At 44.0% G+C, this 17,923-nt stretch overlaps 1 protein-coding gene across 1 annotated transcript; it reads left to right on the top strand.

Annotated features, from left to right (window-relative positions):
• The first annotated feature begins 894 nt into the window (after nucleotides 1-894).
• Nucleotides 895-13,527, top strand: enc1 (ectodermal-neural cortex 1). The gene is made up of 3 exons (XM_084034517.1): nucleotides 895-1,177; nucleotides 6,373-8,190; nucleotides 11,093-13,527. The coding sequence occupies exon 2, from the start codon at nucleotides 6,379-6,381 to the stop codon at nucleotides 8,152-8,154; it is 1,776 nt and encodes a 591-aa protein (XP_083890643.1). The 5' UTR covers nucleotides 895-1,177; nucleotides 6,373-6,378; the 3' UTR covers nucleotides 8,155-8,190; nucleotides 11,093-13,527.
• Nucleotides 13,528-17,923: the final 4,396 nt, after the last annotated feature.

Genomic DNA, 17,923 nt, shown 5'->3' with positions numbered 1-17,923 from the left:
GTGACTCACACAAGATGTCCAGGCATATAATTGGACTTCCCGTTCCAGCTACTCCAACCGAAAACCGCAGCGTCATTAAAAACCTATAGGATGTTATATTGTATATGTGTATATGGCTTTCCAGTGGTGAGTTGGCATGTGACTCAGTCAAACATTACGGTCTTTTCCACATGGAACTGTTTTTATCAAATATATATCGTTGTCATTTTTAAAAGCCAAACACAAACAAAGGGGGCTTTTACGATCTGTGCAGCACGCGCCACCCTCTTGTTATTAGACCAGCTTGTTTTGCATTAAAAAAAAAAAAACTTAAATGGGGAACAAGATGGAAGAGATTTGGAACCACTACACTAAAATGCACCTCACGTTGAACACAATGTGTAACGGGTACTTTTACTTACGTACATGTGATTTCCAATACTTCTCGTACTTCAATGCAGGACTTCTAACAGGTTTTTTTTTTACACATTGTTGCATTGGTACTTTAACTTAAGTAAAAATGCTTCTTACACAAATGCTAAATAAATATATGTTAATGACCCTTTGAAATATAGTAATATAGTAGAGTAGATGTTTAAAACAGTATAAATGGAACTACAATCTCTCTCTCTCTCTCTCTCTCTCTCTCTCTCTCTCTCTCTCTCTCTCTCTCTCTCTCTCCACATGTTGCCAAAGCATCAAAACATAATTTGTCCAAATATTCAGATATAACTCAATAAAGAGTAATATGAACATTAACATTGATTTCTATGAATTATATAAACAGTATATCATATACCTCATACCTCATAGCTCTCTCTCTCTCTCTCCTCCCCCTCTCGGTAAACACACCCCCGGTTCCAGGAGAGGGAGGACCGGGAGCGCAGGAGGAGAAGCCGTCACACAGGAGCTGAGCGGCGCCGGAGGAACATCTCATCCTGAAGAGAGTTAAAAACAAACCGTTTATTCCACGCGCGGCTTTTCTACACAGAAGTCCCGGCATTCGGCAGACGGACACAGTTTAACGGTTTAACCGGCGGGACTCACTATTCGACGGTTACGCGCACGCATTTTGGGAAATAACACGCCAGGAGTCCTTCCTCCCCCGAGCGCAACGGCTTGCATCGTGGCTCTGTCACAAGTGGCATGTTCGAGCGATACCGCGGACACAGTTGAACTCCTGCTTTCACCCAAAGAGGTAAATATTATAATAATATGTGGATTATTATCAGAGTATATGTTGTGACAGCAGCTCTCATCTCTGGTCACCTGATGATGATGATGGAGGCGCAACAGAAATCCGGCTAACGGATACAATGTTGCCATTTTTGGTCAATATTATGTTTTTTCTTTCTTTCTATAATCTCCCCTTCACGCGCATCAATGATTTCTTTATTCTCCACGAGCGCTCCTCCCGGTCCTTTGTGTTCTCCTCGGCATCCCGCCCCTACATACTCATGCACGTTATTAATACGCTTTTTAATATATATATATATATATATATATATATATATATATATATATATATATAAAAGGCGACATCAGGTGCGACACGCGCTCCGCGGTGATGTAAACACGATGACGTGGAGATGTTTTTTTTGTTGGTTTAAACACAGTGAAGTACATTTAGAGATTAAAAAAATTGATGCATGCAGATCAATAGATTGTTTTTGCATCATTTTTTTTTGTCCTAACAAGTGGCAGATGTGCAGAGCTGGCCCACATATAAGCCTGGTGTTTACTTTTGAAGTCTTCTCCCACCAATCCCTCTTCCTGAGTCCACGGTTGACTGTGAACACCTGGCAATGATTTGAAACAGACTGCAGCCAGCCAAGCCTCAGATATCTGTCCAGAGGCTGCATGCATGCCTTTTTTTTTTTTTTTTTACTGTGTGCTTTGTGAGTGTGGCATGTATATGTGGATCTGTTTTTTTCTGTGAGGGGGACGAGGATGACAACTCTCTCATGCTGCTGTTGTGTGAATGCATGTTGATGTGACACGAAATAGCCTGTGAGGCCGATCGGATGAGTTTATAATACAATGAGGATTCCCTAATAATGATAGTTAATGATTGGCAATTGGTTTTTAGGGCTGCAATCACAAAACATTTTAATTAGCACTTATTCTGGTTTTAATTGGTCAATTGATGGTCTGGAATGACATGTGGGAAAATAAATGTTCCCAGGGTCTGTGGTGATTCGTTCTTACGTTGTTTTATTTGAGCAACAAGCGAAACTTAAATGTAGTTTAAAGAAAAGCAGCAGATCGTCACGTTTGAGAAGCTGAACGTGTAACAGTTGATCAACTGATTGATTGTTTCCCACTAGTTGGTTTGTTCGCCTGTTTTTAGTTGATGGTTGTGATGTTGTACTCACAATTAATATACTAGATAAACAATAATACACTCAGTGGAAGTCAAAGTGAATACTCCAGTAAACCAACGGAGGCCAAAGGTCGTGACCTTTTACCTGCAAGATTAAAAACTTGTAGTGAGGATTTAAAACAAACAAAAATACATTATCTTAACTTTTTCTCAAGTTTCCTCGATGATCCGCAAATAACATCCCTATAATTAAAAGCATCTGGACTTTTAATTTTGGATTAAAAAAATGCTTTTGTCCAAACAACAGTCCAAAATCCAAAGGCTCATATTTTTCGAGGTGTTGAATAAGAGATATTTGTCAAATATGAGACATTAATATCCGCAATTTCACAGCAACTCGTTAACCCTCAGGATCTTTTACACTCGCTGTAACAGTGTTTACTGTGAACAACCAGATTAAGGTTATATGGGTTGCAGTAATCTGATTACCCCCCCCAATAAGCTGTGTTTACCCGTGCTGGGTTAATCTCCAGAGGGATGTGTGGCAGTCTGCAAAAGACATGTTTTTGTTCATTCCATTCAGCCAATAGTGTAAATCGATGCTTCTGATCGAGAGTCCATGTAAAGAAAATATCGTTTGAAAACTCTGAAACCATCCAAGTTCTTTTGCATACAGTAATAAAAACTTGTTGAGGAAAAGCAAACTTGCAACAAAAGACACATTTCCATTTAAATTACAAACACAGGGGTTTCAGGACGTGCAGGTTTACTTGGTAATCCAGGCTTTATCCTTTAATATGCAAATAGAATAAGTATCTGGTTTACTGCTTTTCTTCCCTTTGTTCAGCTCCCGCTGTATGTGTGAGTGAGCTTGTTCAGCTTGCTTGGTGAAACACCTTTAGTGTTGCAGAATTATGTGGAATTAAAAAACAGATATCTTGTATTTTCACAGTTTCCTCCCACGAGCAGAAAACAAATCATGCTGCATAATTGGATTATTAGATTATTTCACGGATTTTTTCCTGCCTTTCAGCTACCGGACGTGATATATATATATCTATTAGCATGCTAATTATTAGTATCTGCAAAAACCTGATTCATTAGAGCCACATATTAAAATCAAGCTTTCCAATTAGGATTTGTGTGAATTTGTACGTAGGAAGTGACATGTGCAGGTGAACGAGTGAGGGGGAGGATATTCTCATTATAGCTGAGCCAGAGGCACAACATGACGGGTTGCCAGATTTCTTTCTCTCCAGCGCTGGAATGCAATAAATCCTGTTGAACCAAGGTTGCGGTCGGTTTTTGTATTTAATCACGGTGTGATAAACGATGTTTTTCCTTTCTTTTTTATTGTTGTGAAATATGAATATGTTTCATATAATATATGAGACTATAATATGTGAGAATGCTTTGAAATGAAATACATTCTTCATTCAGACATGCAGGTCTACCTGAAAGCTGTGGAAACAAATGAAACATTCACCGATGTCTTACTCCCTCTAAACTGTTTCAGGCTGTGAATGCTTTTGGTTCATTCAAGCGTATCTTTATTTTAATACGAGTATTTTAGCTTCAAATTTAAAATGAAAGATTTTTCTTTGGTTAGTCCTTGTGAATAGAACAACAAGAGTCCATGCTAGTGGCTCTGTGCAGAGATACATGCTAATGTCAGCATGCTAACATGCTAAAAATGCAGCAGTAGGCCTACTTGCTATTTCTGCCTGTTAGCATGCTAACATTTTTAACTAAACACTAAGTAGCCCACAGCTGAGGAGTTTCGGTATTTAGTCGCCAAACAAATCTACATTTAGTTCTGATGATGGTGTGAGATGGAAATTCAAAAAGTCTGTATTGAATGTCATGGCGATACATCCAACAGATGTTGACACACTTCACACAAAACCACAAATATGAACCTCACGATGACATTCGACAAAAAAAGTCAACCGATCACCAAAGTTACGAGGGATCATCCTCTGGGCACCATGAAAGTCGGAAACCAAATTTCATGATGATGCCACGTTTTGTTGAGATATTTTTGGCGGACCAAAGTGGCGGCTAAAAACACGAAACCTGTGTTGTCCTTATTGTCCGTTTGGCACAAAAGAACCTGAAAATGAATGGATGCAGTTCTTTTATGAAGCGGTCGCATTCGTACATTCCCCAAAAACAATGCACGTCCAAATTACAAAAGGGTTGTTATCCCCCACATCGCCGCGAGCCTCCTCACCTGGTTTCAGTTGTGGCTCCCGTTTTAAAGGCTTAGCTTGGAATGCAGTGCTTGCAGCTTAAATACCTCATGTTAACACTGGTTGTGTGTGTTACTTTCCACCATTGACAGCTGCAACCAGAAACACCAAAACGGTGCGTCTGGCTAGCAGCTGGTTTGGTCAGCGAGTTTAACTGGAATTCAGTTGCGTTGCCCTGGAACAATATTGTTTCTGTTGAAGGTGTGAGTGACGACGCTCACCGGATAGCAACCCCCCTGTTGGACTAACACATGTAGGGTTCACATCTGAGGATGTTTGGATGGTTGGATGATGCAACTGGAGGTAAATGGAAGCTGTACTGTTGCGTTGCAGAGGGATCGCTTACGACACCTGGAAGCTTTTAAACTTCTTGAAGTTCACCAAAAGAAAATCGTTCAGGCAACACCTGTCGGTTTGTAAAACACGCTGAGAAACTGACAGATACGATGGATTACAAATGTGAAAAGCTCCCGTGGTCTCGTGTCATGTTAGCGCTCACTTCAAAAGCTCCAAAGCTCTGCAGGAAGTCGGTTGTTTTAACTTTAAGTTTCACTTTTGTTGTCTTTAAGACATGTCTTCATGGGGCCCAATCTCTACTGAATTCAAGCTGCCAAACATGCTAAATCCCTGTTTCAACACTATAAAAAAGGCAGATTTGGGGTATAATGAGTATTTAAGAAATCTTGAGGACTCCTTAAATCACGTTATGAGACCTCGAAGAAAACTTGAAATGTCCTAGAGTCTGGTCAAAGTATCTGACAGCTGTGGATTTACTAGGTCAGACAGTGACTATGGAAAAGCGCGGGAGGCACTTGACAAGTCTAGAAATTGGGTTGAATGAATGTTCTCTCCGAGCGAGGACGGAGCAAGGGCGGCGGAGACGGGAGCTGCTGCTGCTTTATGGAAGGGAGTAAATTCTGTGCATTACTCAGCGGCTTAAGAGAGTCCTGCTGTCTCTTTTCTTTCCCTCTCTTTTGCTTTAAGAACTGCGCACAAGGACTCTTGCTTGTAAATCACCGTATCTCTAAAAACAGGGTTGGGGATTAGTGCTGCTCGGGGGTTAAAAGCAGAAAATCCTTGTGGTCTCTGCGAGAAGACAATTGTTATCTACTTGACCTTCATAACTCCCGGGGCGTGTGCTGTTTTTTGCAGTTTGCAATCACTGGATCTCTTGCTTAATGCTTTTCTATCTCTTTGCAATACTCACCAACAAAATAGCACATCGTTCATCCTATTATGAATATTGGGGCCGAAAAATGTGCCCACACAGTAGACAGGCTGAGAGTACAATTTAAGTCTTAACCTTCAATGAATTTAGATGGATTGAATGGTAGAAGATACATTATTATAACACTGTAAGGATCTACTTTCTTCCCTTAAACTGTCTTGACAGCAACATGCTCCCATATAATTACCGCCTCCTTTTTACAGTGACACTCATTATTGTGATGCTAAAGTCTTCTCACAATAATTTATGTTTTTTTAAACAGAAGGCTTTTTCTAAAGTTGCCACTTTATTAAATTTTAAAATGATTTGAAATTCCTTAGAGGATGTTAAGGATGAAGGATGAGGCTGTTTGTTCGTCTTTACTTTGAGTCATAGTGAAAATGCCTCTTCCCGAAGGCTGTCTCAGCTTAACAAGCAAGCAAAAAAAAAACATTTATATTTCTGCCTCACGGATGCAAATTTAAAGACAAATACCACAAACAAATAGCTGAATTGTGACAACCATTTCATCAGCAAAACAGAAGCTTGTGTGATGCCCCTTAAGTATGAAATGCATTAAAGAGAGATTTTTCTTGTCTTTTCTTTTTCAGGATTCAATGAAAATGTCCGTGTGCGTCCATGAGAACCGGAAATCGCGAGCCAGCACGGGCTCCATGAACATCTACCTGTTTCACAAGTCCTCCTATGCCGACAGCGTCCTCATGCACCTCAACTCGCTGCGGCAGCAACGGCTCTTCACCGACGTCCTGCTGCACGCCGGCAGCCGCTCCTTCCCATGCCACCGCGCCGTGCTGGCCGCCTGCAGCCGCTACTTCGAGGCCATGTTCAGCGGCGGGCTGAGGGAGAGCCAGGCCAGCGAGGTCGACTTCCGCGACTCCATCCACCCGGAGGTTTTGGAGCTCCTGCTGGATTACGCGTACTCGTCGCGCGTGGTCATCAACGAGGAGAACGCCGAGTCGCTGTTGGAAGCCGGCGACATGCTGGAGTTTCAGGACATCCGGGACGCCTGCGCCGAGTTCCTCGAGAGAAACCTTCACCCGTCCAACTGCCTTGGCATGCTGTTGCTGTCCGACGCCCACCAGTGCACCAAGCTGTCGGAGCTCTCCTGGGGCATGTGCCTCAGCAATTTCCCCGCTATTTGTAAGACCGAGGACTTCCTCCAGCTGCCCAAAGATATGGTGGTGCAGCTGTTGTCACACGAGGAGCTGGAGACGGAAGACGAGAGACTGGTTTACGAAGCCGCCCTCAACTGGATCAACTATGACCTGGAAAAGAGGCACTGCCACCTTCCGGAGCTGCTGAGAACTGTCCGCCTGGCCCTGCTGCCGGCCATCTTTCTCATGGAGAACGTTTCTACGGAGGAGCTGATCAACGCGCAGCCCAAGAGCAAGGAGCTGGTGGACGAAGCCATCCGCTGCAAACTGAAGATCCTGCAGAACGACGGCGTCGTGAACAGCCCGTGCGCTCGGCCGAGAAAGACCAGCCACGCCCTCTTCCTCCTGGGCGGGCAGACGTTCATGTGCGACAAGTTGTACCTGGTGGACCAGAAAGCCAAAGAGATCATCCCCAAGGCGGACATTCCCAGCCCCAGGAAGGAGTTCAGCGCCTGCGCCATCGGCTGCAAGGTGTACATCACCGGTGGGAGGGGTTCGGAGAACGGCGTGTCCAAAGACGTGTGGGTCTATGATACCGTCCACGAGGAGTGGTCAAAGGCGGCGCCCATGCTCATCGCCAGGTTCGGCCACGGCTCCGCGGAGCTGAAGCACTGCCTCTACGTGGTGGGGGGTCACACGGCGGCGACCGGCTGCCTCCCAGCATCCCCATCCGTGTCGCTCAAACAGGTGGAGCAGTTCGACCCCGTGGCCAACAAGTGGACCATGGTGGCTCCGTTGAGGGAGGGCGTGAGCAACGCGGCGGTGGTCAGCGTCAAGCTCAAGCTCTTCGCCTTCGGCGGAACCAGCGTCACCCACGACAAGCTGCCCAAGGTGCAGTGCTACGACCCGCAGGAGAACCGGTGGTCGGTGCCGGCGTCCTGCCCGCAGCCGTGGCGCTACACGGCCGCCGCCGTGCTGGGGAACCAGATCTTCGTCATGGGCGGGGACACAGAGTTCTCGGCGTGCTCGGCTTACAAGTTCAGCAGCGACACCTATCAGTGGACTAAAGTGGGCGACGTGACGGCCAAGCGCATGAGTTGCCAGGCTGTGGCGTCGGGCAACAAACTGTACGTGGTGGGGGGGTACTTCGGCACCCAGCGGTGTAAAACTCTGGACTGCTACGACCCGACGCTGGACGCTTGGAACAGCATCACTACTGTGCCGTACTCACTCATACCCACTGCTTTCGTCAGCACCTGGAAACATCTGCCTGCTTGAGCCCCGGATCCCTCGACCTGCTCCCTTTTCCATGAAGTAAGTTTGACCTCTCATGTCTCTAAGTATGTTTACAGGTCTTGGGTTGTATATTTTATAAAGTTGGGTGTGAAGACTACGAGTTTGAAAATGGAAAAAGAAAATCAGGAGAAAGAGGACTTCTGTAGCTCGCTGCTAATCTGTGCATGATAACGGCTCAAGGCTACATAGCATACCTAGCATAACACGCACAAATATGTGACCGAAACTGTTGGCGGTTGAGGTGCATTGTGGGTAATGTAGCATCAGGTTTTAACATGGAAGAGAAAAGGTTGCATGGATAGAGATTTTCTTGTGTTTTACTGTCTAGCAACATTTCAGGAGGACAGATTTATCTTCTTCTTTTCCTTTAGCCATCTGTAAAACATTGATATTAATTATATAATTTGAATTTATAATGTATTTATGCATGTACACACATATGTTTTACGCATTTGTTAAATTAATTAGAGTCCAATTACTGTGGTTCTTTTTGAGGCAGATTACAAAGATGCAAAAAACTGCATTTATAAATATTAATACATACAATGATACATTGGCTCGTATTGCATTGTCACACGTTACATAAACATTTTGGCAGTAATGCTTCAATTTTAGCAAAGATAAGGATAAAACACAATCCATAAACCATTAATATAATGCAATTAATATGCATAACATATATGCTCATACGGACAATCTGTGATACTCAGTATTTATGGGTTTCTAATATGCATTTGTGGAGTCTCTAGTGGAGATTTCTGTAAGAATTGAAATACTGACAATCAGAATGAGAGGAAGCAGCACTGGGGGAGGGGGGAGGGTGGTGGTGTTCAGGGCCTTGTGTGCGTTAGTTAAGTGAGTTATGTGGCTGTGGGGATGGGCCGAAGGACATCGAGGGTAATTGAAAGAGAATAGGATACTTTTATTGCTCCTGCGGGGGAAATCCCTCCTAAGAGGGAAAAGGGGGTCCGCCAATTAGACAAGCCACACAGCAGCAGGCTACAACACTCCGCCGCTGCTAATCCACTCTCAGTCACCTTCCTTTGACGAGGTTGTGGTCATTTTCACGCCACCCCCCCGCCCCGCCCCCCGCCGACTCATGCGGAGTCGGAAACCATTCATCAGGGGGTTGGAAGTGGAGGTGATGGGGAGTGGTGAATCTCCCCCCCCCCCCCCAGACATCCTAGTAGTGATGATCTCTCTCTGAATATTTCCCGTCAAGAAACCACAGCCTCTTGTGCCTCCATCTATATTCAGTTACCTCATTCTAACTCTCCGTGCTCTGATGATAAACGGGCTGGACGCATGTGGAGCTCTCTCCATGCTGCAGGGCATATGACCCCCCCCACCCCCACACACACACACATAGCCATGCATCCTTCATTCTGCTGTATTTATATGTATTGAAATGTCTGGGGGCCCCTGAACTCACCATGGAGAGAAGCTGAGTCTAGCACTACAAGGTTTCCCCATTTGATAAAGCCAGGAAGCAGCTCAGAGCAGCTTCAATGTGACGCCCCCCCCCCATTTCTCTCTCCGCAGGATGAAATATCTGTTAAGACGTTTATTATTCCCTTTCTTTTCACTGACTCATCTCTGAAAGGGAAGAGGCTACAGTGAAAGGTTTTTATACTATCTCTAAGCCAACGCAACACGGTGCTCAGTGGAGAGAATATAATCCTGTCCCACTAATTTAATACACAATTTGTGTTTTTTTTTTCCCGGGATAGTCTGTCATGGCAACTGACAGTCTACTCTAGTGAACGCTATGTGAAAAGACACAGAAAATGTAGAGGAATGGAAAAGAAGGCCGTTTAAAGGAATGAAAGGGGAAGGAAGTATGTCGGACCTCACAGAAGGAGGATTGTCGCTGGGAGAGAAAGAAGAAGTTCTCTCTCACTTTTTTCCCATGAGAACAATTTAACTTCCCCCTCGGAAAAAAGCGAGACTTCCTGTATGCCGTCGACGACTGTCTGTGATTTAGATATTTACAAGTGACTTAAACGTGAAACTAAACACAGACATTCCCTGAGATGCAGCTGTATTACCAGGAAGCTGTCCAAGATTACGACTAAACAAAACGAATGAAAGTCGGCCTCCGCACACACTTTTCATCTAAAGGAACCCGATCGGCGTCATCTGGTTTCCAATTTCCGTGGCGGTTGATGCAGTTTGAATGAGTTCCAGTTAAAAGGAAGAAGCGTGGCGTATGTGCACGCTTTAAGGGAATCATTTTAAATACACGTGATTACTGTTTCTCGGTGCGAGGATCAATAACGACTCTTATGTCCGTATGTGGAATTTTTGCAAAGCCTAAGTGTGAGAGCATGCAGATGAAATGCACCAGTGGCAGTGAAGAAGGAACATATTTCCATCCATTCTTTCTCTGGAATCCAGTGCAAGACATATCTCTCTCTCCCATGATGCATGCTGGGTAGAAAAGTGCTCTTCAAGGTTTACTTCCCTCATCACATGTACGTCCTCTGGCAGGAAACAGGGAAATACCCTCCAAATATGTCCAAAACACACAGGGAGAGATAGCGGGGTGATAGTACACTCGTGTTAGACACGTAGAGGACTGCCAAGTGTGTAGCCGTCTGTGGCGTAAACAGATAAGAAGGCCTACATATGAAGTAAAAGCTTTAAAAAAAAAAGGTCAAAGTGATAATATGTGAGTAAAAACACACTCGGGGGAGATAAGAAAGCCTGACGGAGGAAACAGAGTAGGATCACCAGATCTAATAGTCTAGTAGGAGATACAGAGCAGATACAATTCCAAGAAGGTTGTGAGCTTCGTTTCCAACATGTGTATTATTTTGTTTTTAAGCTTTGTACTTTGAATACATTAAAAAAAGTCACCTGTTTGCCTTCAGGCGTCTCATTCAACCATTTTAACGACTCCTTCTCTTCTCGCCCTCAGATTTCCCCCCTCCCCCGTTTTAACTTCCTGGACTCCAACTGTGAAGAAGCACACATCCTCTTCCTCTAAAAAATGAAAAAAAATACAAAAACAAGACACTGAGCAGTGATGTACAGACGCCCACGTCATCTCCATGTTGCAAAGATGCAGAAAGCGGGACGAGTTACCTGGAATGATGACGTCTCTCTCTTTTTCCCGGAGAAGGAAGCCGAGGGTTTTTTTTCCTCGAATCACGCAAAAAAGAAAAAGAAAAACAACCAAACCAAAACAGAAACTGCTGCTTGTTATATATACGAGGCACAGACTCCCACCTTGTGTACATCAGGCTTTTCACGCTGCCGTTCAGCCCCCCCCCCAATTAGTCACCACAGGCTGTATTGATGTTTTTCTCTCCATGATCCAAAAAAAAAAAAAAGAAGAAGAAAAAGGCTGCAATGTATAGCATGATGGATGTTCTATTTAGAGGGAGGGAGCAATGATTGCTGTGCTGAGGACTGAATATAGCAGATTTATAAAACAAAAAGGTACAATGAAGGAGCCGACCTTCCCTCCTCTAATACTCCTTTCACCCCCCTTTTTTCTTCTTCTTCTTCTTTCAAAGACTGTCTCCTCTCGGCTCAGACACAGAAAGTAAACTTTTGAGACTGAAGGCGGTTTTCGCTGTCACTGCAAGGCCACGAGGTGTTGACGACCAACGCCAGCTGAGGTTGAGGAGGATGGAAGGGATCTGTGCGAGGGCCCGGGGGGGTTGAGAGAGGAAGGAGGGGGAGGGGGTGTCGGGGTCACGGCCTTACATGTTTGCTGTTTCGCAGCTACGCATTAAAGCCCGCTGAGTGCCGGTTAACTAACCGACTGTACACATGGGGGGGGGGGGGGGGGGGACATCGGGCTGTAAACTTAACGCTTCTGTTATTCTGATAAAAGCAGCTGCTCATGAACACTTCCTCGAGCATGTCCACTCATAGTGACTCAGTAAAAACTGGCATGAACTCTTCTCTTTGGTCACCTTAAACCTAAAACTGAGAATGGAATCAGTTTCCTTTTTCTTTCTTTTTTTTTTCTTTTTTTAATATAACTCTTGCTGCAACGTTGTCTTAATTTATATGGCGATGCTTTTACTCTGTTAATGTGTTTTTAAATCCTTATTTATTACTTCTCTGCCTGCATTCTCATGTGAATGCATGTTCATGGTTATGTCGTGCATGGCCAGATGATGTGTTTTTTTTTAATTTTTGTTTATTTGATCTCAAGTTTTGGGCTGCATTTTTTTGCACAATTCACTCTTTCCTCCCCCTGGGAGGAACTTTTCACTTTCTTTTTTTTTTTTTTAATAAATAAAAGACGGGCGGTGAAGCTCTCACCGAGGACGTATGGGAGAACGGCTCGGTTTACTGATGCCGTGAAGCAGTTAAGGCCACATATAAGAAGACTGAATGGGGGTATTTTTTTATTTTATACTATCTTTAAGCTCTAAACCTGGGGTCCAAGTCTTAAAACGTCCCCGTCGGGGACTGGACCAACAAAAACAAAACGATATGCTCTGATAAAACAGATAAGGTTGCAGCATGTGGCCCAGGGAGTAACCCTGACATGGGGAGGAATGCGACAGTCCTTGCAGCTGTCCTGAGACAGCTGGAGGACTGTTACATGTGCTAACTTGGCTCCTTCGGGGTGTGAACCCACAGTCTTCTTCAAAAAGAGTTGAATCCTGTAAGCTGTGCATTGATAAAGGGCAGACACCGCAGTGCTTTTTCACCATAGTGTCAATAATGCACATTAAAAAAAAGGAAGAAAAGAAAACACATGGCAAGTTCCTAAAGACCAAAAAAGAGAGAATGTCCCTAACGAAATACAAGTCTAATCAGTGTTTTTGTCTGTTTGTCTGTCTAAGTGACCTGAACATTGACATTTTACAATTGAATATTAATGGAATTTCAAAGTAAGAGGAAATGTTTTTGGTGGGATATGTATATAAATATGTTTATTTTTCAAATGTCTTCCTTTGTGAATTCATAAAAGAGAATCTGTTGGGATCAAACCAGTAAACAGCTCCTGCAAATTCCTGCTCCGCTCCTTAAGCCTCCCAAAAGTTCATCCTTTTTATTGGCAATTTCAGGACTTCTGTGGATGGAGACCCTCGGGGCTCCATATAGCGTTGACCTCCTCCAACCACTGAACCAATCAGATCGGAGCATCCCCCCCCCAATAGAATGCAAGTTTCCCTGGCAACAACAGCAAGTAATGAATGACCCCTTCAATTTTTTTTTTTTGCACCGAGCGGCATTTAACATCGGGTTTTTCATTTCCCTCCTTTTGTCATGTAAGAGTTTTCATTTCTATTTTTTAATGGCATTATTTTGTACATGTGATTTTTTTCACAATGTGAAATTCATGGCTAATAAACATAAGAGTTTTTTCCTCTTGACTGTAACATCTTTTGACTCATGTGTGGAGGTATGTGGTCTTCAGGAGGGGAAAAGGGTCATTAACGGCGTGATTCGCATATTTAGGCAGCTTAGCAGCGGACGCCGCAGCTAAAGAAGGTATTTTAAGGGGGTATTTTAAGGCGGTCTTTAAGGCGGTATATCATGCGTACAGCTTTTGTTCTGTGGAAATCATCTTATCTATGCCTCCGGCTTTCTAAAGCCTTTCCTGCACAAGAACAGGCAGCCAGATACTTTTCCTTTCTCCGCCGAGTCACCTTGGCAACGGCTGCCTTTATCTGCAAAACTGTGGGGGCTGGAGGAGAACATGAAATCTCAAAAAGCACCTCCCTCCCTCCCTCCCTGACCTGCCTCCTCCCCCTCCCACTTTTCATCGGTAAAAAAAAAAAAAAAAAGCATCACAAAGTGGTCGGCCTGTTGTTGGCCCTCCCGCGTGCGACGCCTGGTTTGTAACAAGTCTAACATCTCATTAGTGAGCGGCTGTAGAACGCTGCTCGCCACATTCCTCCTCCTCCTCCTCCTCCTGCTCCTCCTCCGAGGAGTCTGTTCACTGTTTACATTCCCCCTGCTGACCGGTGACTGGAGGCTGAGAAACACCAGTTTTACTGGATCCAGACCCTCATGTGTCACAAACAAAATACACCCATATAGTAGGGGGGAAGAAATGAACAAGAATCCAGTGTCTCAACACTGGCTGACATTTTCACCTTATCTGCGTTATTTCAACACTATTTTCCAGCACACTGGGAAAAAAAAAAAAAAAGTAGGGGGGAGAGAGGGGGGGCATTCAAGGTGAAATGTGGGAACTCTGTGTGCGAGAGGCCCCTCAGTGCCCCTGTGTGATCCAACAGACCCCCATTAATCAAGACAGGAAGTTGAATTTCCTGTCCGCCAGGAAGTAGGTCTTACCCCCCCCCCCACTCCACACACAACATACACTGACCCTTCAACACAGTGAGTCCTTTGGGTGCCGTCAGCGCACACAGAGCTCGGCTGAACAGACCAAAGTCTAGTATTTTTGTGTGTGGGCAGTCTGTATGTGTGATGAAAAAACAATGCACCTACACGTCGCCGTCGCCTAGCAACAGGAGCACTAGACGCCACACATGTTCACATAGAGAGGCGATGAATTTCAAATGAGTTGCAGATGTTCAAACCGTCAGCATCTGTTTGTGGATTTATCACGCCGAGATTTAGAAGAAATATCAAGAAGAGATGAAGCATTGTTGATCGTGTACACCCAACTGTTTTTATTGGTATTCAATAACTTTTATGACAGAGAGGTCTGCAGTCATCGGGAACATTAAGATGAATGTTTTCCAGAACACGTCTTAGAGGATAAGTCTGGTGTTTTTTTTCTCTCTCTCTGTCAACAAATCCCATGAAAAGACCGAAAACCAGCAATGTGCTCCGTCTGCCCTTCAATACTTAATGACTTCCCTCGTCTGCCCGAGGCGTTCCTACTGGGGACGTCAATCTTTCAAACCAACATTCAGACTGGTTTTTATATCAACAGATGTATGATTTATTCTCAAAACCTCCGTTTTTAGTCGGATTAATTCATCATTCGTCTTTTTAATTTGTTGACTAAATAAGAAAAATATTGAATATTGCAAAACAGCTTCTACAAATCAAAGTTATGAAGTAGGCACTTGACTTCTTGAGTTGAATACAGCAATAATATTGCATTTTATTGACATTTTGTTGTTGGATTGCATATAAATAAGAGAGCCGGAGGGGGAAAATACCATGTCGCCTGAGGGTTCTGGAGGATTTCATCAGCTGGGTGGAGGTCCAGGCTGATCCAGAACTGAAGAAGCCTTCTGAGCTTTCAGAAAACATTCCTGCCGTTCTGGGTGGAGCTGCTTTAAACCCATTCCAGACATTACACGAACAGACATCGCGATGATGTCGGAGGATGTTTTCAAAATGAGGCGAGTCGTCCGCCGGGCTCTGACCTCCGCTCTGCCCTTCGAGTTACATCAGCATTCAGGACCGATCCGCCTCAGGCGGGGAGGAGACCCTTGTTAGGGGGCCAGTGTGTCCATGTCCTTAAAACCCAATTTAAAGATTCTTCTCATGGCAGAGTTACATTTAAATTCCATCAGAAATCCACCTAGCTCCGTTTTTTTCCCTCCCTTCAGAGTAAATTTGAAGCCGTTTCCTGCTTTGAAATATCTACTTTAAAGAAGGTTTGCCTTCCTTCCTTGCTTATCTGGACCACAAGGCAGACTCAGGGAGATAACACGCTGAGAGAGAGAGAGAAAAAAAAAGAGCATCTGCTGGACTGCTAAAGAAAAGAGTCATGTGAGGCCGAGATCACTGAAGATTTTCAAAAAGCTGCCGTTATCAGCGCTTCCTTTCACCTGCAGCACACGGTGACGTCTGGCTGCACAGATAGATCCTGAGTTTGTTTCCAGTAGCTCGAATGTTTTTAATAGTTTGTTTCTTTAACTTCATTAGCCCTGTGTTTATGCCCCCCCGTGTTCTCGTGAGAAGGCTGAATGAAAATGGATGAGCGAGGTAATTAAGTCTAAGGAGATCTGCTTGAACGCACAATGCCTCCTCTCTTCTTCTTCTTTTCATTCTTTGCCTGCCTCCCCTTTGTCTCTCTCTTGTGTCATTACTTTGAGCCTCCTCCTCCTCCTGGATAATCCCGCCTGACCCCCCAACCTTAAAAAAAAAAAAAAAAAAGACAAACGCGTGGCTATCCGAGGAGAAGATAGTCTGCTGATTGGGGTTTGCTTTGCAGCCCAACGAGCTAATTTACTGCTCGAACATCACCTGGAGTGATTCTCCATCAGTTGAGGACATTTAGAAAAAAAGCGGCGTAATTAATGGAGCGCCGGGGAGCAACAACTACGTGACTGACCTTGACTGTTTTCCTTCTCGAAGAACTCCAATGTTTTAAAAGGGCAACAAAGTTCAACTTCAAGGAAAAGTTTGAAAGATGCTAATTCGCTTTCTTGCTTTAAAAAAAGGTTCACGAAGCTACACAGACAGCAGCTTGTTAGCTTAGCATAAAGACTGGCGATGAGGGGGAAACTCCTAGCCTAGCACATCTAATGCTAACTACCTACCATCCTATGTCTTGTTCAATCAAAATTGACATTTCACTATTTCTTGGCCTGCTAGCTAGCTTTATCCCTCCGTTTCCAGTCTCTATGCTAAGCTAAACGCTAACACCTGTAGCTTCATACTCGTTATCTTTAGAATACACTGTATAGTTCTAATTAGCATGGTGCTAATTAACATTTCAGATGTGCTGTTGCTTCTTTATTTTACACCAGACAGGGCCATGCTAGGCTAGCTGTTTCCCCTTCTTTCCACTCTTTGTGCTAAGCTAAGCTAACTTGTTTAGTCACCATCTGACTTTAGCATGCTAACACTAGCTAATTAGCATTTAAAAAACAGTGTGCTGGAGATTAAGAAGACTGATTTGTGAAACAGCTGACTCACTACCTATCTTTTTTTATTATTTTTTTTTTTTCTAAGACAGCTGCAGATTTATGAGCCTGTGAATGAAAACACCACTTCACCCTTTGGATATCCTGCTAGCTTTATCAGGCTTTCATGTTGATAAGATGTGTTTGGGGGTCATTAGTACATACTTATTAACCGCTTAGGGATGCTTTTAAGAACACTTAGCTTACCTCAGCCATCTCAGGCTTATCTCGTAGCTGGAAAAAAAGATGAAACGCGGCGCGGCTTCATAAAAGGTAGATGTAATAACAGTTTTGGAGTGAGTCACTGCAGGCGGCGAGCTTGTGACATTGTTTACGCTCTCTTTGAAAATGGGGGTTTGTTGGGTCTTTTTAATCAGCATGGCTCAAAGGCATTTTGCCTCTGCAATTTCTGCTGTTATATGGATTTTCACCCGGGTGTGGTTTGAGGTTGGGTGAGGTAAGAGGGGAGGGGGGGGGGGCTTGGATGGGGATGATGGGGTTGAACTCACTTCACTTTAAAGTAACAAAGCTCGAGTGAAGTCTGTTAACAGTGACCATTATTCTCTCCTGACAGTAATGGGAAGCCAAAACAATCAATTAAACCCAGCCTTCTAATTAAAGGAAGGGAACTCACGGGCGAGGCGGCGGATGGAAGTGTGCCGCCGCCGCTTTCTTCTTCCATTCCTCGTCAGCTGACCTTTTCAAACAGACAACAACGGGGAACCAGTGTGATAGGGCGTCACTGTTGACCTATATCATTCTGACAAGATGTATGCTTTACGAAATCCCTCCCGATTGGACTGGTAGAGCAAAAGTACAAAAACAACAAATCTAAGGTTGAAAAGTATTATTAATATGTATATAATATCTAAAACTACCAAAGAATAATAACCCCTGTGCATAATAATAAAGTATAATACATGATTAGATTGCTAATTCAT

The sequence above is a fragment of the Eutrigla gurnardus genome (genome assembly GCF_963514095.1).
Source record: "Eutrigla gurnardus genome assembly, chromosome: 19".
Lineage (NCBI taxonomy): Eukaryota > Metazoa > Chordata > Actinopteri > Perciformes > Triglidae > Eutrigla > Eutrigla gurnardus.
The sequence above is the reverse complement of the archived record's forward strand: the minus strand, read 5'-3'. Positions and strand labels throughout refer to the sequence as shown.

Bases quoted from the DNA above. Each gene is read 5' to 3' on its own strand.
- enc1 (XM_084034517.1), top strand. From the start codon at position 6,379: ATGAAAATGTCCGTGTGCGTCCATGAGAACCGGAAATCGCGAGCCAGC.